A 12,553-nucleotide genomic window follows, 5' to 3' on the forward strand; every position below is an offset into this window, starting at 1 on the left:
GTGTCTATATATATATATATATATATATATATATATATATATATATATATATAAAATGTGGCCTCCGTGTGTGTGTGTCTATATATATATATATATATATATATAGACACACACACGGAGGCCACATTTTAATTCTTCGCCTCAGGCCGTTAGAATCTCAGGACCGGCCTGATATATACTTACAACCTTGTCATTTCACTAAAACCCTACGATTTATTCTCTCCTTCACTTAACTTGTTTTTGATAACACCATTCCTTATTTTCTCCATTTTTTCCTATATGATAATAGCCTTGATTTTTTGTTTTTTGTTTTTCATAATGTATATGTTACGCTCTGGTGTTTCAATCTTAGATTTTGATAATTGTAGTTGAGCAAAAACAGAGCAGTAGCCTCTGCTCATCTTCTTTAAATAGTTGAATCCACCATAGGTAAAACTGTCCATATTGTAATCAAGTACCCCTTTCTCTTCAGATATTCTATAACCAGTTTACCTGGAATCAATGCTAATTCTGCATGCAAGAAACCAGAAACAGATTGCCCGTACTGGAAGTCGAAAACTAAGATATCCTGATATCAATATAAGTCAAGCCCCGATTGCACGTGTAACTTCTCACTCGTACAAGTCCCACTTTGGATTTTGTTCATGACACAAATCTCGAGGAACAAGTCAATCTTCAAATAAGTCAGGAGTGGAACAGAAGAGGAGTTGCATGTGGATATTGAAGAAAAACAAATTGAAATAAAAGGAACCAAAATTGAAAGAAGAGGAAGTTCCATGTGGATTCCATTTACTCGAGCAGGCCATAACTATCAAATATTCCTGGATCCAGAGAATTAAGAAAGAAATTGCAGAATTTTGTGTGTCGGTGTTACTATTTGTTTGCTTGAGCCTACAGAACTATAGCATGGGGTCCTTTCCTTTTCATTTGTTTGTTTTGTTTTGTGTTTGTTTTTTTTTTTTAGTTTTTTTTTAGATTAGCATAATCAATTTAAGTGCTACATTATAATGAGATCTGCCTTCGATTTTATGTTTAGAACATTTTTTCCAGTGATAAAAAACAATGGAGTTGAATCTAGTGTCGGTTCCTAAATGATAAACAGCTTTTGGGTACCTAATTATATGCATCATATATATCACAAAAAAACAAATCATCAATTATTGCGAAAAGATATTTAAAGTTGCTCAAAATCTGGGATGATCTTGTTAGACCCATTTGTTTTGTGCTGAGGAGGACCCATCGCTTTGTTTTCAGGTACCAAAACAAAGCTTCGCTCATATTCATGCGTTGAAATCGTTATTTATGAGAAAAAAGAAATTGAAGTTCTAATTTCAGCGAACATTTTTATTACTAGTGTATTTGGGGTTCCAGAATAGTAAATTACAGTTAGCTATTACATAGCTCCATGGATTCGTGCAACATTTGTCCCTCTTAAAGGGGACATGAAATGTATTATACGATATGGGTTACATCCTTCTACTCTACTCAACGTCTCAACTGTGATTCTCTTTTTATTTATTTTGGGTACAACAAATCATTTTAACTCTTGAGCAAGTATAAATCGGATTTGAGGTGAGACCACTTTTTCATGTAAAACAAGCTCAATCTTTATAAGTACTGTATAAGTTTTATTTTTTAGGGGAAAGGAAGATATATTCCAGTGATCAAAAGATCATACGACCGTACAAGGTCAATCTGGGGGATCCAAAGGCCACACCCTTACAATCGTTGCTCATATCAAGCACTGACTGCATGGCTAGTCAGGCTACTGCTCAAATTATTGATGCGCTCAAAGCAAGCGCATAATTTAACCCTGAAATGTCATTAGTAGTATAAAGTAAATAGGGATCGTTCTATTCCGGAGATTGAGGGTACACCTGTCATTGTCAAACAATTAAACAATTAAAATTAAAACAAAGTATAATATTCACACATATGCACATTATTTACGAATTAAAAGGGGGTCTTTGATTTTGGTTTTCTATTTCCGAAAATAAATACTAAGTTAACTAAATAATTAAAATGCAAAAACATAAAAATACAAATGGAATGCAAGAACAAAGATCAAAGTCGAAACTCATGATTAAAATTGATTCAAGTTCATCATTGTTCATCATAGTCATGCAAGAGGAGTTGATCATGTGAAACGTTAAAAGCAAACAATTTCCCATATTTTACTTTCAATGCTAATTAATCTAAGTGAAAGCACATAGACTAATCCTATCAAACATGCATTCAAGCCCTAGAAAGCTAGTCAATCATACATGTTTAACGCAATAAGCATCTAGAAAGGCTATCAACTCAAATGTGCAACTTAGTATGAAAAAGTCCACCTAATTGCAATCTTCTTTGATTAAATTCGGTTTTTGTACAAAACCTTTACTACTTATTGATTCAAGAACACAAAACCAAAAAGTTGATTCATGTTCTTAAATTCGTAGCAACATTCACATAAAAACCCTAAATGTTTCGAACCATTCAAGATTATCATACAAAAGATTTCTATCATGCAAATTTAATCAAACACTCACACAAAAGCAACCATAAATCGCAATATATGAATCTGAAAATTAACAATTAATCATAAAATTTCAGAAATCAAAACTTGTTCAAACATGTGTGTCAACTAAGGCAAAACCAACGAAAATACAAACAAAGTTACAAGGAGAATCGGATTACACCGTGATGAAGGTGAGATGAACGAAGTGATGATGTGGTCTCTTGAATTTCGAAAGCAATCTTTAAGATGGAGGATGGATGGTGTTCACGGCTTGTCTTCTTCTTCCTTGGCCTTGCTTGCACTTCGTGGTTGCCCTAGAGGATGGAGAGAAGCACGGCTAGGCTAGAGAGTTTTCTGAATTTTTTTCTCAAAGTATAAAACGTAAAGAAGAGGAACCCCTCACGTTGAGAATGTGTGAGAATATATAGGGGACGGCCCCTAGGTGTCCAAACCGTCCAAAACCCTAGAGAAACTCACGGAAATTTCTTGCTTCATCCACATAATTTCTTCCAATGATTTCTTGCCACATAAGCCTTATGAGGTGGTCCAACCAATCACAAAATTCCAATATTAATTCCCTAAATAATCTTGCCGAAATATATAGAAATATTTTCTGATTTCCTTCATCAATTTCGGCAACAATATATTTAGAGAATAAAGGGGGACGAATCTAGACTCCTTTGAGAGCTTTTTGTGTTCAACACATATTCTATTTCCTTAAAAAGCTCCCTAAGAAATCTCCATCGAAATCTCTTTTTATTTTCTGATTTTTCTCACGGCAAAACCCTAGTTTCTCTCTTGAATATTCCCTTGCCGAATTCTCTAGGGTTTGCACGGCAATCCCTCCTTTTTCTCTTGGCTTGGACGGCAAAGTCTTCTAGGGACTCTTCAAGTAGATTTCTTTCCATAAAAATAGCCCTAGAATATCTCCCTAGAGAATCTTTGATTTTTCCCTTGATTTTTCACGCCACCTTTTCCTCTCCCTTTGGTTTTCACGGCAACAACATCCTAGGGTTTATTCCATGCGTCACAAACCCTAATCCCTTGGGCCTTGATGGGCCATGATCCAGTTTGCCGAAAATTCAAATTGTTCTTGGGCTTCGTTGCTTCATCTTCAAGCCTTCTTATTTTCCAACGCAAAACACTTCATTTCTTTCATTTCTTTTCATAGTTGCGTTGGAAACTTCATTGGTAAGCTCTCCTCCATTTCGCAGGGTTTCCTGGTTGCACTAGGAAAGCTTGTTTCTTCATTTCTGCTCAAATGTGTGGACCGTTTTCTCTCATATTTGTTCGTCTTGATGTTCGCAGGCTCCTCCTTCCATTCGTGCGTTCATTTCAACTTTTTAGCTCGGAGGTCCTGAAAATAGAAACTAGTATGAGAAAATAGAAACTTACCGAAATAGAAACTTACTAAAAATGAAAAATAGAAAGTTACTAAAAATGAAAAATAGAAAGTTACTAAAAATGAAAAATAGAAAGTTACTAAAAATGAAAAATAGAAACTTGCCAGAAATGAGAAATGAAAACTACAGATATGGAAACTTTCTACAATAAGGAACTTTCCCAATCAAAGAATGGAAACTTTCCAAAACAGGGATTTTTCCAAGGAAATGGCGCAGAAAACATAGGGAAATGCAGTTAAAACGTCGCAGTAAAATGCTCCTATCAATTATTCATTACTACATCCTAGAAAAGAAAATGAAAAGACCAAAGTCCAAAAAAAAAAAATACAAAGAAAACGAAATCTAACTACTGCTCTAACATTACCCTAACCCTAAGCAACTGTTTTGACAAGCTTAAGGCCTAAGACCTTCTGTGGTGTAACTTTCCACAAGTCAACGCAGAATAAGCATAGGAGTAGAATAATGTAAAGCAAACCTCCCTAACCCTTCTGGGAAAGGGGTTCCTGCATCACACCAACAACTGCAATGGTGTCCATGGCCGAACCCACAGGGCTATTTGCCATAAATTCCAAGCTCTTCGGAACATCAACATGTTTGGGTTTATTTCTCCGACCACGGGGTCTGCCTTTCTTCTTCACCTTATTCTCTACCGAGATAACAGAGACCTCGAACAAACCTTCAGATGACAACCCAAAGTCAGACTGCAGCTCCATGGGCACAAGCTCAAGACCATGCTTTGGACGCTTCCCAGGCCCTACAATGTCGTCAACCCTCTACCTTCTCACCCCAGAAACCCTAACGGGCTCCCCGAGATCCATCTGAACAAGAGGAGTCGAAGAGGCTAGGGCAGGAGGTGTGGTCGCCCGAAACAATGGTATAGGAGATGCCGTCGTAGCCGCCATCTCACCCTCCGGCATCGCCTCAGCTTCCGCCGCCTTGGGACAAGCCGCCCCTCCATGGTTAATCATCTAACAAGATCAGCACCTCCCCATCAGACGTAGATACCTGTATCTCAGATCCACCACCTCTGTGGGGGAAACCCTAAAGCTTCTCTCAAGACGCACTGGATTCCGGATCGAGAGCCTGACTTGTACCCGCGTCTCACCATCACGCAGCCCGCGTTCATCCACCTCCAGCACCGGCCCAATTGTTTCTCCAATCAACCAAAGAGTATCGCTGGTAAGAAATACTAGAGGCAAGTTTTGGATCTCCACCCAGATCCCAACACACTCTAGAGGGACAACCGTAATGTCAGATGCGCCGTTATAGTCATTGAGCAGCACCATCGAACGCTAAAAACACCATGGGTCGCCTCTCTTAACCCTAGAAATGTCTCTGGCATTGGAAAAGGAGAATAGGAACCGATCTTGTCGTTGCTACACTCCCACAGTCCCATTCAGACGCCACATAGAGTGGATCGCACTTCGGAACGAATCGATATTCACCGATCGACAAGAATTCAACCATCCTACCATGAAGTGATTGTGAGAGAGGAAAGGCTTCTCAAGGTTCCTGAGATCACCAAGGTCCACCAGATCCTCCTTGTCCTGCAACGTAAGCCTCGAAGCTCGGCTCGCTGTCCTTGGGGCAGTAGTTGCCATGAAAAAGCTGCCGCTCAACCTTACTCTAGCCCTAACCCTAGCAGACACAAGGGGAGAGTAGAGAGAAAAGTCGCGCTTTTTTTAATAGCTTACTGTATAAGTATTATTGAATGTGTGAAAGCTACATAAATACTCCTTAGTGAAGCAGTAAGGTTTAGTTTTTATATTGTAAAGGAAAAATTTCAAGAATGGTACATGAAATGTCGGCCCCTTCGAAGTTCGGTATATCAGGTTTCAAAGAATTAATATCGATACATGAAGTTACAATTCCGACCAAAAATTGGTACATGTTGTTACATCCTCTGTTAGTCAGTGTGATGTTGGTCAAATTTGTAAGGACAAACCGTCTCTTCAAGGATTGATAAAAAAATAAAAATAAAAATTGCAGAAGAAGAAGAAGGAAGAAGGAGGAGAAGAAAATCAGATTTGAGTGTCCAAATCAATCCTTGATATCGGGGAGAGAGGGAAGAAGAAGAAGAAGAAGAAGAAGGAGGAGGAGGAGGAGAAAATTAGATTTGGGTGTCCAAATCAAATCTTGATATCGGGGAGGGAGGGAGGGAGGAGGAAGAAGAAGAAGGAGAAGGAGAAGAAGGAAGAAGAATAAGGAGGAGGAGAAGAAAATCATATCTGGATGGGTATCCAAATCAAACCTTGATATCGGAAAGGGAGGGAGGAAGAAGAAGAAGAAGGAGGAGGGGTACCCAGATTTGGGTGTCCGAATAAGAGATAGAGAGATGAAAACCTAAAATTACCCGTTGAAAATTGAACAATTTCATAAGTTTAACGATGTTATTGACGCCATGTGCTCAAAAATGTGTCGGGATTGCAACTTCATGTATCGATCTTAATTCTTTGAAACCTGATGTACCGAACTATGTCATATACTGTTCTTAAAATTTTTCCTGTAGTAAAATACTGATATTGAAATTCAAATTTGATATATACTTACAACCTTGTCATTTCACTAAAACCCTACGTTTTATTCTCTCCTTCACTTAACTTGTTTTTGATAACACCATTCCTTATTTTCTCCATTTTTTCCTATATGATAATAGCCTTGATTTTTTGTTTTTTGTTTTTCATATATAATGTATATGTTACGCTCTGGTGTTTCAATCTTAGATTTTGATAATTGTAGTTGAGCAAAAACAGAGCAGTAGCCTCTGCTCATCTTCTTTAAATAGTTGAATCCACCATAGGTAAAACTGTCCATATTGTAATCAAGTACCCCTTTCTCTTCAGATATTCTATAACCAGTTTACCTGGAATCAATGCTAATTCTGCATGCAAGAAACCAGAAACTGATTGCCCGTACTGGAAGTCGAAAACTAAGATATCCTGATATCAATATAAGTCAAGCCCCGATTGCACGTGTAACTTCTCACTCGTACAAGTCCCACTTTGGATTTTGTTCATGACACAAATCTCGAGGAACAAGTCAATCTTTAAATGCCGTCTAGTTCTTCGGGCCCTGGACACCAACCCTGAGACCTACCAGCTATGAATGCTCCTTCTTTCAGGCTCTTTCCCCTGTCCTCTCTGTCCTTCAACCCACTGTCGGCGAGTGCATCCCCTTTAATAATAACCGTAATATTAGAGTTATAAATTTTTTTTTTTACCAAATGACCTATATATAAAGTCGATTATCTATTAGAATTATTGAATCTTTTCACCAAATGAGCGATGTATATATAGATAACCGATTATATTAGGGTTTTCGAAATATTTTCTTTTGTATTTTAGAATTACTAAAATAATAACAAGTGTTTAAAATATTATGATAAAATACATGAATAGAGTGTTCGACAAATCAAAAAAGCCGGCCAATACGAGGAAGCAAAACAAAATTGCATGCAGGCTTCTTTCATCCAATCGATCCAGGTAGAAAACTTCCGAGATTCGTCAATATCTATTTTAAATCTCAATTATAATATGAGAGAGGCAGAGCTTTGTATTTCTTTTATTTTGTGTTATATAGAATTTGAATGCTGAGCTGTATGATTGTACTTTTCCTTTACAAGGAGGAGCCACATATCTTGTAATTTGATTTCATATTTAGCTTCCACCCACCTTCCAAATGTCTGAAAACCAATGTCATTTGACTCGTTTCCCCTCTTTTTCTATTCACTGACACAAACCAAGTCTCTCACTTCCTCTCTGTATATATGCTCTCTCTAGCCAAAACCTCTTCCACCACAAAACCCCAAAAGAATAAGCCTCTCTCTCTTTCACAGATATACACAGAAAACCAAAAATGGTTTCCTCAACATCCCTTGTAATCTCTCCAAGAAAGTTCAGATCAGATTTGTACTCCTATCCATACCAAGCCGATTCAAACACCCCTTTGGTGGTTAATGTTCTTGCTTCTCTTATTGAGAGAAACATGGCCAGGAACCAAAGGATTTCAAAGAACTGCTGCCCTTGGTACTTGTCCAAAGACATGAAGAAGACTCGGATTTTCGTGTGCCACGAGACTCCGGACATGACGATTCAGTCGTATTTGGAGAGAATTTTCAGGTACACAAGAGCCGGGCCGTCTGTTTATGTGGTCGCTTATGTATATATCGATCGGTTTTGCCAGAATAATCCTGGTTTTCGAATCAATGTCACAAATGTGCACAGGTTACTCATCACAACTATAATGGTGGCTTCGAAATATGTAGAAGACATGTAAAGTTCCTCCCTTTATATTTCTCAGTTTCTTTCTGTTCGTCTTTTTTTTTTTGTTTAATCTGTTTGTCTCTGAAATCCTAATGTGAAGTCCTCTTTCTTGAACAGGAATTACAGAAATTCTTACTTTGCAAGAGTCGGGGGATTAACAACAAACGAGCTGAACAAGTTGGAGCTTGAGTTTTTGTTCTTGATGGGATTCAAGTTACATGTGAATGTGAGTGTGTTTGAGAGCTACTGTTGTCATTTAGAAAGAGAAGTCAGTATTGGAGGAGGCTACCAAATTGAGAGCACATTGAGATGTGCAGAAGAAATCAAAACAAGGCAAGATGAAGATAGAAGATATAACCAGTGTGCTGCAGGTGTTTTGTTGTAGATCAAATCAAGGACATTTCTCTCTTTTTTTATTTATTTTTTGGTTGGATTTTAGCCTAGTAATTCAATTGTACAGGTCGATGTAAATTTGTGTAAATGTATAAAGTTGTTGCATCTTTTTCCGGTAAGAAGTAAGAAATATACATATCCAGATTGGCATAATCTGTTACATACTTCCAGTTATTTCATTTATGCAGCAAAGAACATTTTTTTCTTTCGATGGGTATGCGGCAAAAAACATTAATAATTTGAAGAATAAAATAGCTTTGCATCAAAAAGCTAGAGGGTGACTATTATTAATTTATTAGAAATGGGCTCCATCTTCACTAGTGTACATTAACAAGGATTGATGATTTGCCTCATCAACCTTGCAACCATCGAGGGGAATTGGTAATTATATTATACATATACTAAAGCCGCTAGAGCCTAGAGGCACTGTTTCTAGCACTGTTCATAAATTTTGACTGAAATTACAATATTGTCATACTTTTTTTTTTTTTTTTTTTTTTTTTTTTACAATTCTGCCATATCCTTTCATTTTTTTTTTAAAGAAGAACAATTTTATTTTGTATTTGTAAATTTCTACAAATTATGAAAAAAATTTATTTTATTTGTTGTTAATCTATTATCAACAATAAAACAAATCATATTCTAATTAGTAACTTTGGTGGTTTTTAGATTGCGAGTATTCATCTATTACATATGAAACTTGGAAAAAAAAAAACCGCAGCATTGCGCGAGTCAGTTTGCTAGTTTGTAATTACATCTCAAGTCAAATTGAAGGCTCTTGTCAACCTTGACTTTGATGCGACCTCTGAAAATCTTCTAAAGAAACCCTGAAGTTAATAAATTTTCCAGAAAACAATGTGCATGTGCCCGTTACACTCATTTACCATATTGGGGTAGACCACCAACCCAGAAAAATGATTCTCAAATTTTTGTTTTTTGGCTTCAGTGTCAAATTATCTTCCATTTTGAAACCCTGAGCCATAGCAATGCAATTGCCTAATTTTTTTTTTTTTTGAGGGGAATGGAATCATGTTCCAATAAATCAACGACGTCACTGCATCAAGCTAGAAAGGTTCAGAAACCACTCATAATACAAGATGAAGCACAATATAGACTGCAAACAAAACAGCTAGCCAAAAAACTAAAAACCTAAAGGAACTGCAAAGAAAATAAAGCCTCCCTAACACTACCTTATCCAAAGTGGACAAGAATAGGACTAGGGAACAAAATGCAAAACAAAAGAAACAAAAGAAATAAATCGCAAGCCTACACAACCCGGAACAAAGCAACCATGACGAAACATTAACGCCTAAGACCCATTGGTGTATGTCTCCGCAAACATCACAGCCAAAGTGACAGGACCCGCCCCAGATTTCACCCTGAAATCCGAAGTGGCCCTGCGGGGCCCACTTTAGAAGAGATTCTACCAAAAATTTGGCGGAACTTCCCCTAAAAGTAGGCTACCCAAAACCTGTAGGAAAACATTTACACTTCTAAATCATCCATCCTTAATCTTCTGGAGCCATCTGCTCCCCAAATCACAACTCCAATTTCACAAATATCAGTCTCAACCCAAAAACAATATTAATCCCATAGGTTATCAGAGCAATACTAATCCACTAGGTAACAAAGAAAACAGAAATAGAATGAGTACGCGGAAGCAATGCTGTTGGCTATGCCTCGACTCCATGTACGCCCGACCTCAACTAATTTCGCCTGCAAACTGGGCATTTGAAACCGAAGGGCCCAGGGGAAAAGTATTGAAAAACACGTTAGCGTGAGTGGACAAAAATAAACAAATTAAAACCAAATGTATTTCATACTTTCCCACATTTATTTCTTTAAAAATCCCGATGCATGCAACAATTTAAAGAAACACAACTTTAGTTCAGCTCAAGAAAACCGACTAGCCCCGCTAGCCACAACCAAGCAAATAGGAAAGAACTCTGATACTCAAGAAAATAAGACCAGCCCCGCTGGTTAAGGGAATCGGACTAGACCCCGCTAGCCCAGCAATAATATAATGAGTAGGGGAAGATGATAGCCATACGAATAAGCCACTCAGGCTTGGGTGATAGCCTCCCAGGCTAAAGAACTCCCATAACTCCCGTAATATACCCTTACGCCACTAAGTGTAGCGATAGGATACTGGGCTACAGAATTACTGTCACAGAGACAGTAACCTGCGCCACAAAGGCGGAAGGGCTACGGTGATCCCATCACCGCGCCACAAAGGCGGAAAATCAATGCTAGCATGATAAAATCACCCCTCAGTATGGCACAGGGAAACATAACCGAAAATCCAGTAAATCCAAAAATACATAAGGCTTCCCCATCTCTCGCAAATGCATTTCCAACGACGTGTCCCACACGCCAAGAGTATCATCATGATTCGAAACAAAACCAATTCCAAAATCATCATCGAGGCATTCCCAATGCCAAAGCCGAAAGTCGATAAATAAACAAGAAATATAACTCCATCGAAATCCCATTTCAAAACTCCTTTAGAAGTCTCAAATCGAAATAAAATATAATTAGAGAATAATTCCGGAAATAACCTCGGAAATAAGATAATTCACCATTAAGATTATAAATCAAAAGCAATTTCGGAAACGAATCAATAATGAAAGTATTTATATGAGATAATACGAAATCAATTTATAATCTCATACTCGAAATGTAAATTGATGAATAAATAGAGCATACTTTAAGAAATAATGCATGCATCAATTACTTAAAAACAAAAGTCCACTCACAGTACTATTGGGCGACCACGCAAACGAATTCCTTCATTTAACCGTAGCTCGCGGCATTGCCCTGTACACAATTATATTTCCGTAAACGACAATCCGATAAAATAATTACGAACCTAAACGAAACCCGAAAATCCCTATCTCCATTACTTCTCAAATTCAACCCAAATCTCTTCCACAACACCAATTCCTCAATTTATATATCCCACAACGAAAACGAAGGAAATCCGACGGCCGGATTTCCCACAATTCAATCACAAAACTTCAAACTTCGGAAATTCACAAATAATTCCAAACCCCTCCAAAATTCACCAAACTTCACATACAAGCTCTACAACAATTCTACAATTTAATGGGCTAAAAACTGAAATTAAAACACTGCCCTACACGCCTCCACGCGCCACCAACAGTGGAAGCGCGTGGGCCCCACGCGCCGGCGGCAACCACCTCCGATGGCCACCAAAATTTGGCAGCACCATCTACTCAACAAACCCAACCTCTTTCTCAACTACAACAAGTTCCAATTTTACCTGGAAGACCTCCAATTTGGCCGGTGAAAATTTTCCAGAAATTCCAAGAACCCTAGAAATTGAAATTGTTAATTCGACCTCTACACTACAAATTGAAATGAAAGACGTTAGGGGAACTGATCTATGTCAAAAACCGAACCTTCGACGCCAATTTGGTGGCCGGAGACTGCCGGAATCGGAAAATATCGGCGTTGACTCAAAACTGCTACAGTGACCGTCCTCTTCTTCTCGTTGCTGCACCTTCCACAGTTCATATTAAGCTACGAAACGAACCCAGAAATGAAGAGAAGGAAGAGAGCTTTCCAACGACATCTTACACGTCAAAATCCGTCGCCGGATGGAGGAGTTATGGCCGGAAGAAGGTGAAGAGGTCGGAGAGGAAGAGAGAATCGGGAAGAGGCTCGGTAAGTTTCCGAAAATGGAAACTTACCACAGTAACTCAGCTATTTATAGAAACTTACTATGAACAGTAACTTTAGTATTTTGGCCATAACTTTCGTATACGAACTCCGATTTTTACATACCACATATGCACGCGCTCGGTTTAACGTCCTCTACAACTTCCATGAAGAACATTTTCTCAAATTTTGACCCGAACAAAAAGTCATATTTTATGGCCCCCTAAAAGTACTGAAACGACAGTAAAAGTGATAGTAAATGTCGTTTACCGTCCTAATGATTAGTAAACCGGTAAATTAAGATACGGGATGTT

General features: G+C 38.0%; 1 protein-coding gene and 1 long non-coding RNA gene across 2 annotated transcripts; one reads left to right on the forward strand and one right to left on the reverse strand.

Moving 5' to 3' along the window:
* The first annotated feature begins 7,579 nt into the window (after positions 1 to 7,579).
* Positions 7,580 to 8,711, forward strand: LOC133717068 (cyclin-U2-1-like). The gene is made up of 2 exons (XM_062143701.1): positions 7,580 to 8,174; positions 8,283 to 8,711. The coding sequence occupies exons 1-2, from the start codon at positions 7,759 to 7,761 to the stop codon at positions 8,548 to 8,550; spliced, it is 684 nt and encodes a 227-aa protein (XP_061999685.1). The 5' UTR covers positions 7,580 to 7,758; the 3' UTR covers positions 8,551 to 8,711.
* Positions 8,712 to 10,125: 1,414 nt separating this feature from the next.
* LOC133717529 (uncharacterized) lies at positions 10,126 to 12,270 on the reverse strand. The gene is made up of 4 exons (XR_009849700.1): positions 11,981 to 12,270; positions 11,842 to 11,893; positions 11,315 to 11,375; positions 10,126 to 10,281 (listed from the first exon to the last, which is right to left on the reverse strand). It is a non-coding gene; the product is annotated as an uncharacterized LOC133717529 (long non-coding RNA).
* Positions 12,271 to 12,553: the final 283 nt, after the last annotated feature.

This window comes from Rosa rugosa, chromosome 6 (genome assembly GCF_958449725.1).
Source record: "Rosa rugosa chromosome 6, drRosRugo1.1, whole genome shotgun sequence".
In the NCBI taxonomy this organism is placed as follows: domain Eukaryota; kingdom Viridiplantae; phylum Streptophyta; class Magnoliopsida; order Rosales; family Rosaceae; genus Rosa; species Rosa rugosa.

Bases quoted from the DNA above. Each gene is read 5' to 3' on its own strand.
- LOC133717068 (XM_062143701.1), top strand. From the start codon at position 7,759: ATGGTTTCCTCAACATCCCTTGTAATCTCTCCAAGAAAGTTCAGATCA. The intron at 8,175-8,282 runs GTAAAGTTCCTC...TTTCTTGAACAG, and splicing joins TCGAAATATGTAGAAGACAT to GAATTACAGAAATTCTTACT.